The following is a 17,042-nucleotide window of genomic DNA, read 5'->3' as shown; positions in this document are numbered from 1 at the left end:
AACCCTGAATATTCATCAGAAGGACTGATGCTGAAGCTGAAGCTCCAGTATTTTGGCCACCTGATGAGAAAAGTCTATTCATTGGAAAAGACCCTGATGCTGGGAAAGATTGAGGGCAACAGAAGGCGGCAGCAGAGTGTGAGATGGTTAGATAGCATCACCAACTCAATGGACCTGAATCTAAAACAAACTCTGGGAGATAGTGGAGGACAGAGGAGCCTGGCGTGCTGCAGTCCTTGGAGTCACAAAGGGTCAGACATGACTCAGTGAATGAACAATAACAATGCTTGTTTCACATACCATCTTCTTAGTGTAGATGCTCAAAAGCTAAGGACATATCTTGATATTTCCCCCACAATCTTTTTCAAGAAAATTCCTCCTAATCCTTTGACCTTTTCCTCAACCTGTACATCGTATTCTGGATGTCTGTCACATCAGCAATGCGACTGTTAAAGTGTGGCTCAGAACTAATATAATCTTGGGGGGGATGATCAGTGCAGAGTATGGGAAGAATGTATAGTTTTCTGTGATTTGCATACTACATACATCATACTGCAGCTGAACAATAAGTGGATGTTTTCAGCAGCTTACCATTAACAAAAATCATACTTGATAAGAGTGAGGTTTTTTCTTTGAATCATATTTCAGGCTGACCAACCCAATTCCAGAGAACAGAATCACAGATGGTTTGGGGACAAGTATTACAGATGGTACATTCAACACTGAGTTACTGCCTTCCTATAGAATACTGAATCCTCCATACACTTCTGTAAACTCATTCTTCTTTGCATTCTTTTTTCATTATCCTATCATTGATTCGATATGTCATTTGGCCCAAGGATACATTCACACAGTATTAAAAACATGCAAAACGAAAAAATCAGGGCAAATGACAACATCGCCTTTGTGAGATTAGAAAGGTGAAGTCCTTTCAGCTTAGCTGCCTGGTCTCTGAGCACCAGCTTCATGGAAATGGTATTTATACTATTTTTAAATACTGCATATTCTTAGTAGGAATGGATCTTCCTGTCTTCGAAAGAATCTTTTAGGTTCTAAGTTGTCTTTTTGAAGAGTAATTTCTTCTCTAAGTTTTCCCCACTTTTTATTAGCTTAGGATGGTGCAGCAGGAAGAGATAAATAAATGTTATAACTGAGAGTACCCAGGAGAAAAGGGAGGCTTTCGATAATATGTTATTTAGTCCTTATTACGAATCTGAAAAACAGATGTGACTGCCCTCATGCTATAGACTAGACTAAGGATCTGAGGTTGAGAAGTAAAATAACTGTCTCAGGATCATGCAACAAGGAACTAGAAGATTTTACTCCCAATTCAAACTCAGCTTTTACTGACACCAAATCCATCCTCTTTCTAACATCCCTCTGTCTCTCCTAAGTGATCAATATTTGAATTCCAGTCCGAGCTATTATACTAATTTAACTTTGAATATGATGTTCATAATTAAAGATGTTTTAGCTTTTTGCCAAAATCCATGTTTGAGAAAAATGAAATACGATGCACATTCACTAGTGTGGATAAAGCTTGTCCAATAGATAAAGCAGAAGTTCTGTTTTGTCACTGGTGACACAAAGCATTTATTCATTTGACACTGGCTCAACACAATTTATCTGTGTGCCTACCGATAATGCAGATACTGTTTACAGATTTTATTTGTGTTTATTAGCAACAGAAATAATACCATTTAATAGAGGCTACATTTTCTAAGCATCTGCTCTATGTGTTCCTGTGCTCGGGCTTGGTCATTTCAGTCTTGTCTGACTCTCTGTGACCCCATGGACTGTAGCCCACGAGGCTCCACTGTCCATGGGATGCTCCAGGCAAGAATACTGGAGTGGGTTGCCATGCCCTCCTCCAGGGCATCTTCCTGACCCAGGGATTGAACCCGTGTCCCTTATGTCTCCTGCATTGGCTGGTGGGTTCTTTATCACTAGTGCCACTGGGGAAGCCCATCTGCTCTATACCAGGCACTGTATTTGGTGTTTAATAAGCAAATACCTTCACAATATCTCTCAAAAAAGTGGTTCTTATTTACATTTTCAAAATAAGCAGAGAGGTTATTTGCCCAAGGTCACAGATGAGAAGCAGCAAACCTCAGTTTGGTGTTGAATCTGAAGTCCCTCATCTTTTCAGTATTCCACAATATTCTCACCCTAACTGCATAAATCACTCCAGGTCTACCAAGTGCTGGACACAGAGTCTCCTTCCATGTTCATTCCTTTTTTAAAAAAGGGAGCACTGGACGGGAAGCCCAGGCGCCCAGGCTGAAGGATGAATGCTGTCATGAATTACTCACAAGACCCAAGAACACTTAATGTCTCTGCGTCTCAGTTACCTCACTTTTTACTACTTGGGTTTATTCGGATAATTTACACAACCTCTTTCAGATCTGAATAATGTTAACCGACTTCTGGAACGAAGCTCTCATCATTAATGCAAAGATTGATGAATGTTCTCAGTAATTCTAAAAGCCGTTAATAGAACCTTTTCCCTTAATTTTCAATATATTAAAAAAAATAGCTTTCATTTAAAGATGCAAATGCAGCAATATGCATTCTCTTCTTCAGCCATATAAAATACTCATGCAAATACACTTCTTGAATAATCTTACATTAATAACTTATGACTTTTGATTTTTGTACATAATATATATATCACAAAAATATATAAAAAAATTCAAACCAGAACAGTCCCAAATATCCAGTCACGAAATTCACAGTTAACGTTTCATCTTCCACCTCCCACATCCTCCGCCCCTGCCGCCTGCCTCTGTCACTGGAATTACGAAGCTCAACTATAGCCCTAACAGGATGCTCTCCTGTGAAGTACTTGAAAGACACTTATCTCCACCGGCCACATAAATAATACAAACGGTTGTACTTCAAGAATCACTTGAGACCACCTCCTGAGATCTTGTCTGAGAAAGAGAGAGGAAAAAAGAACGAAGTCTATCATCAAGGGCCTCCTTTATTCTGCTGGCAATTATACATGACCTTGTGTCCTTTAACAACTGTATTAGAGGCCAGGGGACAGAAGATGACACATATACGGGCCTTAGGTTACTGACCATGATTCAGAACAGACCAGACAGCACGGCACAAATGCTCTTCCACTGCACATGCAGGTGTGAAGAACAGTCAGAAGAAATCTGGTATAAGACAAAGAGTATTAATCTGTTTGGATCTGGAGACCTGACTGCCAGTTCTTTTTCTGATACCAAAATTATGGCAGGAAAGCTATCCAATTAACTGGTCCCATCTTGCTTATGCAGAAGACAGATATAAAATCAGCAACAAAGAGACTGCTCCCAGTTGGGAATAGGAAGGGGCACTGGACCTCTATCATATCTAGTGATATAACAAGGCCCTCTAATATAGTGAAACCTGAGGAACAGCATCTAGATTTAATTCAGTCTTTTCTCTATCAAACCACGCACTAACTTGCTAGACCAAATCCAAATCTGTAAATTAAAGGGATCTCTCTTACTCAAAAATGGAAATTTTGATGAGACACAAAACCTAGTATTTCACAAAAACTTGGTAACACATCTCAGCATCTTCTTTACAATTGCCATCACCAGGGAGGCTGATGACAGAGCAGTGAATGACAAAGACATAAGGTCAAAAGAGAGCTTCTAGTTTAAGAGAAGTTATCTAAATATTCGACTGTGGTGATAAAGAAGACTCTTGAGAGTCTCTTGGACTTCAAGATCAAAGTAGTCAATCCTAAAGGAAATCAACCCTGAATATTCATTGGAAGGACTGATGCTGAAGCTGAAGCTCCAATACTTTAGCCACTAGAGGTGAAAAGCCGACTCATTGGAAAAGACCCTGATGATGGGAAAGACTGAAGGTAGGAGGAGAAGGGGGCAACAGAGGATGAGATGGTTGGATGGCATCACCGACTCAGTGGACGTGAGTTTGCTCCAGGAGAGTGCTGCAGTCCATGTGGTCTCAAAGAGTGAGACACAAGTGGGCAACTGAAGACAACAAGCAAAATATTGCTGACAAGATGCATTTGACTAGCTCACCAAATCATGGGCTGAACACATTCCAAGTGGATTTCAAGAGAAACACAGAGCTCCTTTTCTGAAAGCCTTCAGATTAGTAACTGTAATACTCCCAACATACCTCAGGCATTCTCAACACTACTAGTAGGGTTGTTCAATAGCAGAGAAGAGCCCACCAGAAGAGGAATGATGAAGTTTATTCTTTTGACCCTTCTGCTAACATTTTTCATCTCTTTAACTTTAATTGACCGTGTACTGCCCCCTTCAAAAGACAGGATGGAAGGACAGAAAGAAACAAAGATGAGAGGAAAGCAAACGAGGGCTCTTCAGAATCACTGTAAGACATCCAGAACCAGAAATAGCAAGAAAAAAACAGGCATAATAGTCCCAGGATGTTTTTTCCTTTCAACTCTTCTACCCGCAGATGCCCTAGTAGAAAAACTAGCATCAGTGTGTTCTTTTGGCAAAGTCCTACCATCACAGAAGGAGGCATGATAGCTTGATGGATAAAATTCTTGAGGTAGGACTATGTACTCAAAATGTCCTTTGGTGGTGTTTTAAGATTATGTTGGTATGCTTTTTCAAATACATATTTTTCCATAAAGATTACTTTTGGGTGGCGGACAATTTTAATTTAAAAATTTGGGAAGACATATATGTACATTTACATAAATGCCTAGTTATCACACTACACGTTATAGCATCCATGAATACAATCTCTCTGATTCCTTCCATTTAGAAATCTGATTTCTAACTCTTGTTCTCCTTTTTTTTTTTTCCTTCTCCATGTCCTGTACTTGCCTGATGGATTTTGTTTTAAAATGATTCCTTTTTTATTATTAGTAGCCCAGGTAAAAGGCATGACTTAGGTCAAAGGAAATTTACCAGTTCATGAGGGTTGTTATATTTGGTGAGCAAGGGCTGTTCTTATAACTCACTCTTACTCTATGGCTCATAAGTTCAGGTAAAAGTAAGTATGCAAGTCATTTATTAAGAGGGACTTCAAGTCTTCAATTTGTAGGTAATTTTGTCATAATAATAATCTTTAGTGTGTGTTTTTTAATTTAATGCTCAAATCACTCAATACTTAAGATAGCGTATCTCACAGGCAATGCTTAGTGACTTCCACATAATGACTGAAGTTCACCAACTTGAAATATTTTAGTATGCCTGGATACAAATAGTAGGTATATGTAATTATCTTGAAGCTAAGAGCTAATGACTTTGTACTTATGGAAATACACACACGTGTTTCTGTATATATAACTCTTTTATGCCTATACCCTTATTCTTCCTCTTACCCTGTACATGCCTCTTTCACGGCATCTGTAACACCTTCTTTAGCTTTGTCACAAGTCTCCTACATAAAATGCAGATGATATTATCTTACACAAGGCAGGTGACTGTACTAGATGTATTTGTGAAGTTGTCTGAGCCAATCTTATGATTATGTCTGTGTGTCACTGAATGACTGTATGTGTGTTATGGGTTTTCCTTCTTAACACTGCATTGGCAAACTGTGAATCAAGTATTATTCAAACACAAAGTTTTGAGTAAAGTAAGTGGAAGGTAGATGATAGAAGGGAGGAAGAGGGCATAGATCTCTCTTGTTTTCTTTTTTTGTGCCTTGTACCATACCTTGCACATGGTTAATGGTCAATAGTTGGTTGAAGTAAAAGTTTAAGGGAAGACAGAGAGAAAAGAATGACAAGATTGAAAAAAAGAAGAAGGAAAGAAAGAAGGAAGATAGGTGAAGAAAGAAAAAATAAAGAAAAAATTTAAAACACAAAACATGTAACTTGTGAGGATATTAAAAATATAACCAACCACACATGAATGGAAGTCTCAAGGATGCTTGAAAGAATTTTGGGAAAAAGTAATATGCCACTTCAGAGGCTGAATTCTGTTTCAAAACTGTAAGAGTCTAAAATAGATAAGAGTAGAAATCATACTGTCTCTATCACACAGTGACTATGTGATCATGAGCAAATGTTTCTCATTATTTATTTGAGTTGCACCATGCTGCGTGCTTAGTTGCTCAGTCCTGTCCAATTCCCTGCGACCTCATGGACTGTCGCCCACCAGGCTCCTCTGTTCATGGGGATTCTCCAGGCAAGAATACTGGAGTGGGTTGCCATGTCCTTCTCCAGGGAATCATCCCAAACCAGGGATCAAACCCAAGTCTCCTGCATTGCAGGCAGATTTTTTTACCACCTGAGCCACCAGGAAAGCCCATAATTATGAGCTGTTCTGTCATATTTAGAGTATGAAAATCAAATAAAATATTAATAACATATATGTTAATATTCATAATATATACAATCAGATAAAATCTTTGGCACCTGAAAAATGTAAAGTATCACGACTCAGTTTTAAATTCCTGGAGGAGAGAATAGCTATCTATTTTTAATAATTTTGCCACTTTACAATTCTTACCTCATGTGTCACATCATTATATTAGGATCCAGAGAATTTGAGCCAAAAATTGATCCTTGGAATTAGCTCAAGTCCAGTCAAACACTGTGAATCATTTCTACCATTATAATTTCATCAAGAGAATTTGAATTGCTACTGTAAAATATTTTTTGCTAAGTCAATAAGAAGGAGTCATTGGCAGTTTTGATTTCCCTATCAGTTTGAACTGATAACATTCCTTTAAGTTCTAATCTATACTATTACAATGCTAAAATATGACTTAATCAACCCTGACTAAATGAGAGAGATTTAGCTAAAGCTTTAAAATATTGAAGGAGATGGCATGGACATAGGAAACACTGTGTCCGTTGTGGTTATTTTTCAGTCGCTCAGCTGTGTCTGACTCTTTGCAACCCCATGGACTGCAGCACACCAGCCTTCCCTGTCCTTCACTATCTCCCGGATTTTGCTCAAACACATGTCCATTGAATATATGATGCCATCCAACCATCTCATCCTCTGTCACCCCCTTCTCCTTGCTCTTATTGTTGATATCCACTCCAAATATATAACAAGGGTTTAAGTGTACCTTGGAGAAGGAAATGGCAACCCACTCCAGTACTCTTGCCTGGAAAATCCCATGGACGGAAGGCTACAGCCCATGGGGTCGCAAAGAGTCCGGACACGACTGAGCAACTTCACTTTCACTTTGGTGGGATGCACTTTGAAAACTAGTACCTATATCTTATCTGTATCTGTTTCTGTATCTGCATGCGATTATAGAACACTCTTCCACCTTGTACTTGGTGTCAAGCCATAAGCTGTAGCTTGCAATGGTTCTCGGTTGCTTGGCAACTAGTTAATATTATCTCCTTGGAACTGAGTTAATATTGAGCTCATATACTTGATATCTACTATTTTTTTTTTGGTCATCTACTTTATTTGTGGAAGTAAGTCACTGAGTCTCTTGAAGGTCTAGAATCTCTAGATAATGAAAAGGAAGTGATAATCCATTGACTCATGTCTTTAACTTGTTACATACATATGGTTCCTGTTTGTCCTTCTGTTAAATGCCTTACTGACAATTAGACTTTTAGAGAAGTTGGTTTTAGTTCAGGTTAAGAATCTTCACACCATCTGTGAGAAAATGAAACGTAACCCCTCAAGATGTGAGGCTTAATGGGTCTTGTCCAAGTGACAGCAGACCACTGACAGTGTATCTGGATGGAGGACTCAGCTTCGCTGGAGGTCTTGTCTGCATCCCCAGATAAAGGTTCACAGAGCACTGATTCTACGGGTGGAACTTCGTGAAAAATGAGGACTGTTATCCAGTCACTAAGCCACGTCCAACTCTTTGCGACCTCCCGTGAACTGCAACATGCCAGGCTCCCGTCCTTCACGACTTCCTCCCAGAGTTTGCTCAAGTTCATGTCCATTGAGTCCACTGGTGATGCTATCTAACCATCTTATCCTCTGCACCCCTCTCCTCCTTTTGCCTTCAATATTTCCCAGCTTTCCAAGGTCTTTTCCAATGAGTCAGCTGTTCTCATCAGGTGGCCAAAAGTGAGGATTACCTCACCCACTGCCGTATAATACTTTGCTGTGTGTGTGTTAGTTGCTCAGTCGTGTCTGACTCTTTGTGGCCCCATGGACTGCAGTCTGTCAGGCTCCTCTGTCCACGGGATTCTCCAGGCAAGAATACTGGAGGGAGTTGCCAGTTCCTTCTCCAGGGGATCTTCCTGACCCAGGGATTGAACCCAGGTCTCCCATATTGCAGGCAGGTTTTTTACCACCTGAGCCACCAGCGAAACCTATACTTATTTTGTTGAAAACTGCTGAAATGAACAATCCTGTAGTGGTGTTGGTTAAGAAATCCAGGTCATTTGTTAGAGCAAAGATATATAGATTATATGTAGCTTAATTTAATTAAAATATATAGTGAGAGTAGTTCCTAAGTTTTAAGTCTTGATTTTCTATTTCACCACATGGACAGAGGAGCCAGGCGGGCTACAGCCCATGGGGTCGCAAAGAGTGAGACACACGAACACCTTCACTTTCACTTCCCATTAATTAAATGTTTAAATGTAAGCAAGGTGACTGCTGGACTAAAACTAATCTATTTAGAAAGTGGCCTCCGGCAATGACACTTTCATAGCAGAGTCAAACAAAAGCAAAAGCCTGAGTGCTTTTGTGGGGGGTGGGGTGGGGGTGGGGAGGGTATCTTTTCAAGGGAGAAATTATATATTTCAGAATAGTATAAAAGATACTCTAACTTTATTCTTTTAATAATGTATATACTTGGATGTATAACACTCATGCAATTTTAAAGTGGTAACAAATGACTCTTCATTTCAAAAGCTTTTCCTTTCTTATTGAAGAATAGTCAGTCACCTAAACAATAAGCTGAAAGCTGAATAGAGGATCAGGGCAAACACTGCCCGGAAAGCTTTCACATAACAAAGGTGATCCACAAGGGCACAGGAGGAGGTTAACTTGTGGGCCCTGGAGTCAGACTGCTGAATTTCAGTCTCAGTGCTAATCCCTGACCAGCTTGTACGGGCCTTGGCAAAAGTATGTAACTCCTCTGTCCCAGTTTCTCATCAATGAACTCAAAATTATAATGTAGTTCATAGAATCATTGAAAGATTAAATGAGTTTATTCATGGAAATGTAGATCACTGTCTGGCAATGGTATATGTTCAATATTATTAGTTATTACTATTGCTATAAGTATAGGAAATCACAACACAGATCAGTTCCACATATTGAAGTCTTGGTTATATAAGGCAGTGTAAAGGGGCCATTCTATTGAAATCTTTCTGTGGTTAGTTTTATCCATTTATCTCAGAGAAGTGATTTCTCTGAAAACCCCAATCAAAATCTTCTAACTTCAAGTTCTCTTGACCTTTAAATGTCTACCTAAATTTCTTTTTTACCATCTCATACTGATAGTAAAGGAAGCTAATACTAACAGTTTTTTCATGGTTTCTGCTTTGCTCCTTCATAGATTCTTATATTCCATACTGTTTCTTGGTGGACTGTGCTAGGTTTAATAACCATTATTAAGAAGTTATCTTCTTGGGGTGTATAATTCTGCAAATACTCATGTTAATCAAATGAACAAAGAAATGAATATTTTTGGTGGGAGTGTATCTTATTGTTTTGCTCTAACATTTGTTAGCAAGTACCAAATAAGAAAATGCTACCATGAATACGTATTTACATTTTCTATACTGAAATAAGTGAAATGGCCAAACAGTTGCTCAAGGCCAATTAAGAAAACCTTTAGATGTGAGATGACCGCAGGGATAAAGTAAAGGCTGTGAAAACTATTGCCGTTGGACAAAGTCTCTAGATTAATTTTATCCAATTTGTAAGGCAACTAGGGATCACAGTTATGGCTGTGGTTGCAAATGCTTCAAAGTGTTTCCAAATGTTTAGTCAAGGCTAAAGGTCATGCCCATGCTTAAGGAAGGCCTCAGACTCTACAGAAATGGTCCCTTGTTATAAAATGTGGGCGGTCTTTGCAGGGAACTAAGCTTTTAAACACGGTATATACAGAGAGAAAAGGTGCTACTCAGGTTGCCTGGACAATGACTGCTGCCTTCCAAAAACGCCCCTGCCCATCTCCCTCTTCCACTCAGGGTAAGGATCGAATCTAGCTGGTTCTTATTTGACTCCTGAACCAGGCGGGTACCAGCTATCTCTGCTTGTGGAAGTTACTCCTGAATGGTAAAAAAAGTTCCCAGTGTGAACGGACTGTGGTGCAGCGGGGATGGGCTTCTCAGGCCTGGCAAGGCCACCGTGTGATGCTGGTGGGTCCCTGAGGACCGAGAGCCCCTGATGGGAGAGCCGCAGGGCAAGGAGGCATCAGAAATGCTGCCTTTGCTCCTGGAATTCAAATCACGACTGCCAATCAGATGCCTACCTGGGTTCATTACATCAACAATTCGAGCTTCTCGTACAATGATATCTTCCTGCCAAGTATACATTATCTTTTAATTTATAAATGCTTGTCTTCCTGAAGCCCCTGTCTACTTTTTGATTGGAAAATATTCAAGGATGTTGAAACTGCAAGCTTTGGTAAGACTACAATACTTTTCGTTAAGCAATTTTATCAAGCTGTCAAGTTTCAAACATTATATTATGTTTTTTTTCTAACAAAAAGGGTAGACTTTTGCAAAAAAAAAAAAAAAAAACACCTCTCAAAATTCTAGTGAACAATGCTTTTCTTGTCCATCCTCTTCCTTCAGCTACTTTAACACTGAATTGACTTTTTTTCTGATTGTCATTTTAATCTTTGGTCTTGATACTACATTAGTTATGTAACCATTTAGATATTCCTCTCAAATCCCAAATACATTTTATTTAATAAATCTTACTTAACTAGCTCATTTCACTGTCAGTAGTTTTTCTTAGAACTGAGCTGTGTGCCCCTGGTCTATATATCTATATGTCTACAGTATACATCCAGGGCTTCCCTGGTGGCTCTGATGGTAAAGAATCAGCCTGCTATTCATGAGTCCAAGGTTTGATACCTGGGTTAGGAAGTTCCCCTGGAGAAGAGAATGGCTACCCACTCCAGTATTCTTGCCTGAAGAATTTCATGGACAGAGGAGCCTGGTGGGCTACAGTCCATGGGGTCACAAAAAGCCAGACATGACTGAGCGACTAACACTTTCATGGCATATATCCACCCATCGAGCCACTTACTCACCCATATGAAAAGTCATCTGAACTATAGAGAACTGGCACTATATGGGAATCTACTACAATTTGGTATTTTTGAAGCACAGGTATAATCACCAGAGACATAAAGGTTTAAAAAACACTTTTTAAAAGAGGTTTATTACAGTTTTCAGCTAAACTGAATTGTTTAAAGCAGAATTCATATCTGCCATGGTACTTTTTAACACTGAGAGATTTCACCCTAAGATTGCTTATGTGTCACTTTCTCAGTTAAGCTTTTTTTGGTTGCCACCAGCTAATTTCCACTCTCCTTGCATACCACTCTTTTCTTTGTAGGATTTTGTAAATATACTTACATAATTAATGGTGAAATTCTTTATTGAACATCTATCACACTATGCTATGCTAAGTCACTTTAGTCGTGTCTGACTCTATGCGAGCCCATAGATGGCAGGCAGCCCACCAGGCTCCCCCGTCCCTGGGATTCTCCAGGCAAGAACACTGGAGTGGGTTGCCGTTTCCTTCTCCAATGCATGAAAGTGAAAAGTGAAAGTGAAGTCGCTCAGTCGTGTCTGACTCTTAGCGACCCCATGGATTGCAGCCTACCAGGCTCCTCCGTCCATGGGATTTTCCAGGCAAGAGTACTGGAGTGGGGTGCCATTGCCTTCTCCAATCTATCACACTACTAGATTATAAACCCCACTAGAGAAAGGACCATGTCTGTGTTGTTTATTTTATATTCCTAGTACCAGGCATAGTAGTTGGTATACAGTTAATTCTCAATAAAGGTTTGTTGCATGTGGATGAGGTTGAAGTCATTTTCATGTGGTGGAAAATTAGTTTGAAAAAGAAGAAAAAGAATGAGGAGGAGAAAGAGGGGGAGGAGAAGTAGCTACATGCCATTACTGCATTTTTCTTCTGTTGAGTGTACCTGGGTAATTGTGAAATCGCTTTTCCCTCAGAGCAACATCTTCACAGGAGAAAAACAATCCAAAGGTGCTAAGTGCTCTGCGTATAAGTTTAACTCCAACTGAGAAAGGATATCAGCACTGGTTACAGCAGCAATTTAAAGAGAGATAAAGCTCCGAGGGTCAATACTGATAGGATACTTTTGGGCACTATCTTGCTATTAGTTCCCAGAAAGAAAATGTTTTGATCAATGCACATATTGGCTGTGTACTGTACATAAGGCATGCTATTTGACTTTATAATGTGTATCAAAAAGCCTCTGATTCAAACTAATTATAATATGATTGGGAATTTTATAGGAATGCATGGAAAAGCTAACAAGAAACAAAAGTAAATGTTAAATACAAGGGCAAATGATTGGTACTGCCGGTGTTAAGACCAACCAGCACAAAGACTGGAGGGGGGTCTAGTCCATTCCGATGGGAAGAGAAGAGCAAGACAAGTATTCTAGATAGATATGGAAAGAAGTGGGTAGGAAAAAAAATGTGAACAGGAAAGCTGAAAGTTGTTCAGGACAATGAGCAGAATAATTTGGCTTAAGTAAAGGGTTCACACAGAAGGAAGCAGAGAGATAGGTCACCAAGGTAGACTGACCCATAAAATAAAATCATAACTATGAAGCTGAAGAGGAGTACGCTGCCAGCCACGGGGAAATCCCACCCAGACACGTGGCATTGTTAGAGCAACATAAAATATTCAGTGATTATAATATCTTAATAGTGCACAACATTTTGTTTCAAAGTAATTTCATCTATTATTCACAAGAGAAATTTTTTTCTCCTTTTACAGAGATGTCACCATTTGTCAATACATTTAGATGAGTTAGTTGTTTGATGGCAAAGTTGTGGTTCAGAGCTACATCTTTGGTCCTGGCATCTTGCAGGAGTAAGCAGGGCTTGTCAGAATGAGGAAACCGAAGCAGGAAGATGGGCGAGCTGTTCGCCTGTGTTAGTGCAGACTGGAAAAGATAAGAGTGGGATGGATTGAAGTGGGCCGTGGAATGGAGTACGGGGTGGGACATGTAAAGTCCTCACTGAGTTCTGAAAGCCGTTTTTAATCGCAGGCAAGTGTGAACTACTAATCAGAACGATTGGACATTTAAACATAAGGCTGATCATAGGATTATTATCAGTTTTTAGACAGAATAGACTCACAGAGATAGAAAACAAACGTATGGTTACCAAAGAGGGCAGGAGGGGAGGGATAAATTAGGAGAATGGGATTAACGGATACACACTACCATATATAGGATAACCAACAAGGACCTACTGTATAGCACAGGGAACTCTATTCAGTATATTATAATAACCTATAAGGGCAAAGAGTCTGAAAAAGAAAAAAAAATATGTATAACTGAATCATTTTGCTGTATACTTTAACATGACACTGTAAATCAACTATACTTCAATCAAAAAAAGAGACAGCAGAATAAACTTATTTTTCCTTATTCTTTCATTTTTCCAGAGCTATTACTGCTGCCTTAATTCGCAAGAGTTTTAAAAATCAAATCAAAACTACGAGGTTATAATTCCAGAGGCCTTTATGATCATCTGTTTCTAAGAATCAAATGGTTAACTCAGAAATTCTTTACCATTATTTCTTTCCATTGATTGTGTTCTGAAGGTGCTTGCAGCCCAGTTTGACTGCACTGCCTTTTAAAATTCTCGTTAACATTTATTTTATTCAAATCCTCCCTTCAACAGTGAATAGCTAACTCCCACTCCCACATACTGTACACAGTGTTAGCATAATAGCTTGAAAGTACTTTAGAGATTTTACACAAAGGTCTTTTGAAACTGTGCTCAAACTGGAGAATATATCTTTCTTCTTCCTATCAGTTTATCTTTTTCTCTCAGGAGACTTTTCTTTTATGAAAAGGTTCCCAAAATGAAATGCTTCTCTCCCCTCCCTGGGAGATTGTGGTCTGCCCTAAAGGCAAAAGCGAACGAACCACAGAACCTCAAAGACAGCAATGCCCTGATGTCTATTGTTTTTTAAGTTTCTACCTTGTTAAATCAGAACCGTAGACAAAGAAGCAATGCATATCTTATTCGAGAAATTGCTATTGGTCTCAAGCAAAACTGTACTGCTTAGCATTCTGATGAATGGATAAAGGCTAGGTCTGTTTCCATGGAGTAAAATCCCAGTTCTCTCTCTCCTTTCCCCTCTTCCCGTTTTGAGTTTTTTTTTTTCCTTAATTTTTAAAAAGCTTGTAAGTATAGTACATGCTACTTAGTAATCAAACTCTGTCAAGAAAATTATTCATGTGGGCACTGTCTTCAATAGATGTAACAGAAAAAAAAATGCTTAATGCTATAAAACAGTACAAACATACATGTTCATATTTTATATACTTTTGGTAAATAACACGATCACAGTGGGTCATGAAGACAACCTAATGAGTTCTTGCATTTCTTATATGTACCACAAGGGAATTTCTGGTAGAAGAGGAAGAAGGCTTTTGCAATCAAAGGGAACTACTTCTTACTGATTTTACATAAGAGGCTTCAAGATGCAGATTTTGTCTGGAAAACAAAGTGTTTGCTGCTGAAAAAGAAACAAGTTGCAAAAACAGTGGCTTTGACTTTATTTTTCCCTCTTTCTAATCAAACGCTAACCATTCTCCCACGTTCAGATTGTATTTTATCTTCAACAAGGCCCTCCCTGACCATTCTAGAAAAATCATCCCTTGTTGAGTGGACTGAAGGGTTTGAATTTCTGCTGCTGTTGTTCAGTCGTCAGTCCTGTCTGACTCTTGCGATTCCGTGGACTGTAGCCCTCCAGGTTCCTGTTACCTGTTCAGATCCATCACTACCTGACTGACTGATCTTGGGCAAGGCAATTACCATAGAGACTTACTCTGTGGGGGAAATGATATTTAAAGTTTAATTCAAATTTTTAAAAAGAAATGACATTTAAGTAAGTATTCAAAAGTAATATACTTACCTAGCACAAGATCTGATTAGTGGTAGGGTCTCAATAGATGAAATCTGAATTTGGATTTCAAGCGATAGTTTCTTTTTCTTATTTTTCTCAATCCTTTTACCTGTGGCATTCCCACCGTTCTTATATAAATCCCTAGCCTTCCTAAGAAGCATGATTTTGGATTACTCTTCAGTTTTCTTTCTTTGAAAGCCTACACCTATCAGAGCAGTAGCTGTCTACCCTCCTATACCTTAGAGTCTCCTCAGTTCAGTTCAGTTCAGTCGCTCAGTCGTGTCCGACTCTTTGCGACCCCATGAATTGCAGCACGCCAGGCCTCCCTGTCCATCACCAACTCCCGGAGTTCACTCAGACTCACGTCCATCGAGTCGGTGATGCCATCAGCCATCTCATCCTCTGTCGTCCCCTTCTCCTCCTGCCCCCAATCCCTCCCAGCATCAGAGTCTTTTCCAATGTCCCCTAGAGAACGATTAAAAAGTAACAGTGCCTGGGCCTCACTTCTGACCAACTGAACTTGGAACTCTGAAGATAATCACAACGTTTGTATCAGACAATAAATGAAAAGGTAGGGAGAAAAAGAATGACTAAAAATGCTTCATTAAAACCAAACCAAAAGACAGCACATACTATACAGAGGGATTTGAAAACACTCACCTTTGTTATTGTATACATCTAAGTAATTTGGTGCTGAAAAAATTGTAATGAGAGAGGGGAAGCCTGTTGTTTGGCTTTTCCTGTACATGCGGTACCTAAAAACAATTAAATGCAAGTTAAAACAAGGCTAAGTATGAAAAATATATCACATTATAGATTTAGAAATACAAAATTAAATTTTTAGCATTCAAAGAGAATTCAGTTATGTAACATTAAAATTTTCTCACTAAAGTCTGTTACACAGAGATTTCAATTCATTTCAGGGTGACAATGAAAACACAGAGTCACGTGTACAATTTCCAAATAGGTCTTTTCTAAGGTTAGTATACCCAGGGAGGGTGGAATTCAGTGAAAAATCATAATTCATTTCTATATGTTCAATAGAGAGGACAGAGGCCACACTTTTTGCACATAGATATCTGACCTACCATGTTTTCCATGCCAATATTTTTAACATAAAAAGACTAAACAAGCAGAGTAATATAGAAACTTCACCACTAATTACCAAGCTGATTATTCTATTTATCTATAATATTCTATTTTGGCTATATAGATCCATTATGCCTAGGCTGCTCTGCTTTTTAAAGAACATCTGGTTAAATATATGGGTTTTACAAGCCGAAATTGCTTCTGTTTTAGAATTTTATTTATTACCAGTCTCTTCTGGTTTCTGTAGGTCAAAGATTATAATCTCAGCATATAAACATTTAATCAATCAGTAATGAAACATCTTCAAGATCTTTAGAAATAAATCAACAATCCAGTTGTTTTTCTCCCACTGAGACAAAAATAAGACTCTAGTCCTCAAATAATCAAAAAATACAGGAGATTTGGTTCTTTTCCATCAAGGTGATAAGGTATCTCATGACTTCTATGTGACAGATTTTAGGAATATCAATTTAGAAAAATTCCTAAAGTGCAAAACAAAATTTTATCATTCTTTGGTTATTTTGTGTCAGTAATTTCTGGCAGCCTAATTATGCCTAATTTAGCTGAGTTCTAAATGGGCCTCAAACAGTACCTTTGGATAGATAAATAATCCCCTTAAAATTTCTAATTTTACAAATATTTTGATACTACTTTTCCCAGGAGACAATACCCTCTTAAAAATCTTTCGGAATGGCCTCAAAGTATTTATTCTGCTTATGGAACTGAGCTTTGTTGGCAGAAAATCAGAATGTAAAGGATGGTGGCACTCTTAACCCTAGTGTCCTGACTTTATAAAGTGTGGCTGACTGTGCTTAATTAACAATAAATAAAAACAAAGAATCTGGATGATGTAACCTCAATTTTTCCTAATGAATCAATCAACTGCTCATTTTAAACATATATATTTGTTGATTTTAA

The 17,042-nt window shown here is 38.6% G+C and overlaps 1 protein-coding gene across 2 annotated transcripts in view; it reads right to left on the bottom strand.

Moving 5' to 3' along the window:
- PPP3CA (protein phosphatase 3 catalytic subunit alpha) overlaps positions 1-17,042 on the bottom strand; it is a 325,113-nt gene that overhangs the window by 34,040 nt on the left and 274,031 nt on the right. For both annotated transcript variants that reach the window (XM_061419557.1, XM_061419558.1), the window contains exon 8: positions 15,696-15,790. In XM_061419557.1, coding sequence (XP_061275541.1) covers positions 15,696-15,790 — 95 coding nt within the window. The remainder of the gene's footprint in view (positions 1-15,695; positions 15,791-17,042) is intronic.

The sequence above is a fragment of the Bos javanicus genome, chromosome 6 (assembly GCF_032452875.1).
Source record: "Bos javanicus breed banteng chromosome 6, ARS-OSU_banteng_1.0, whole genome shotgun sequence".
Taxonomy (NCBI): Eukaryota; Metazoa; Chordata; class Mammalia; order Artiodactyla; family Bovidae; genus Bos; species Bos javanicus.
The sequence above is the reverse complement of the archived record's forward strand: the minus strand, read 5'-3'. Positions and strand labels throughout refer to the sequence as shown.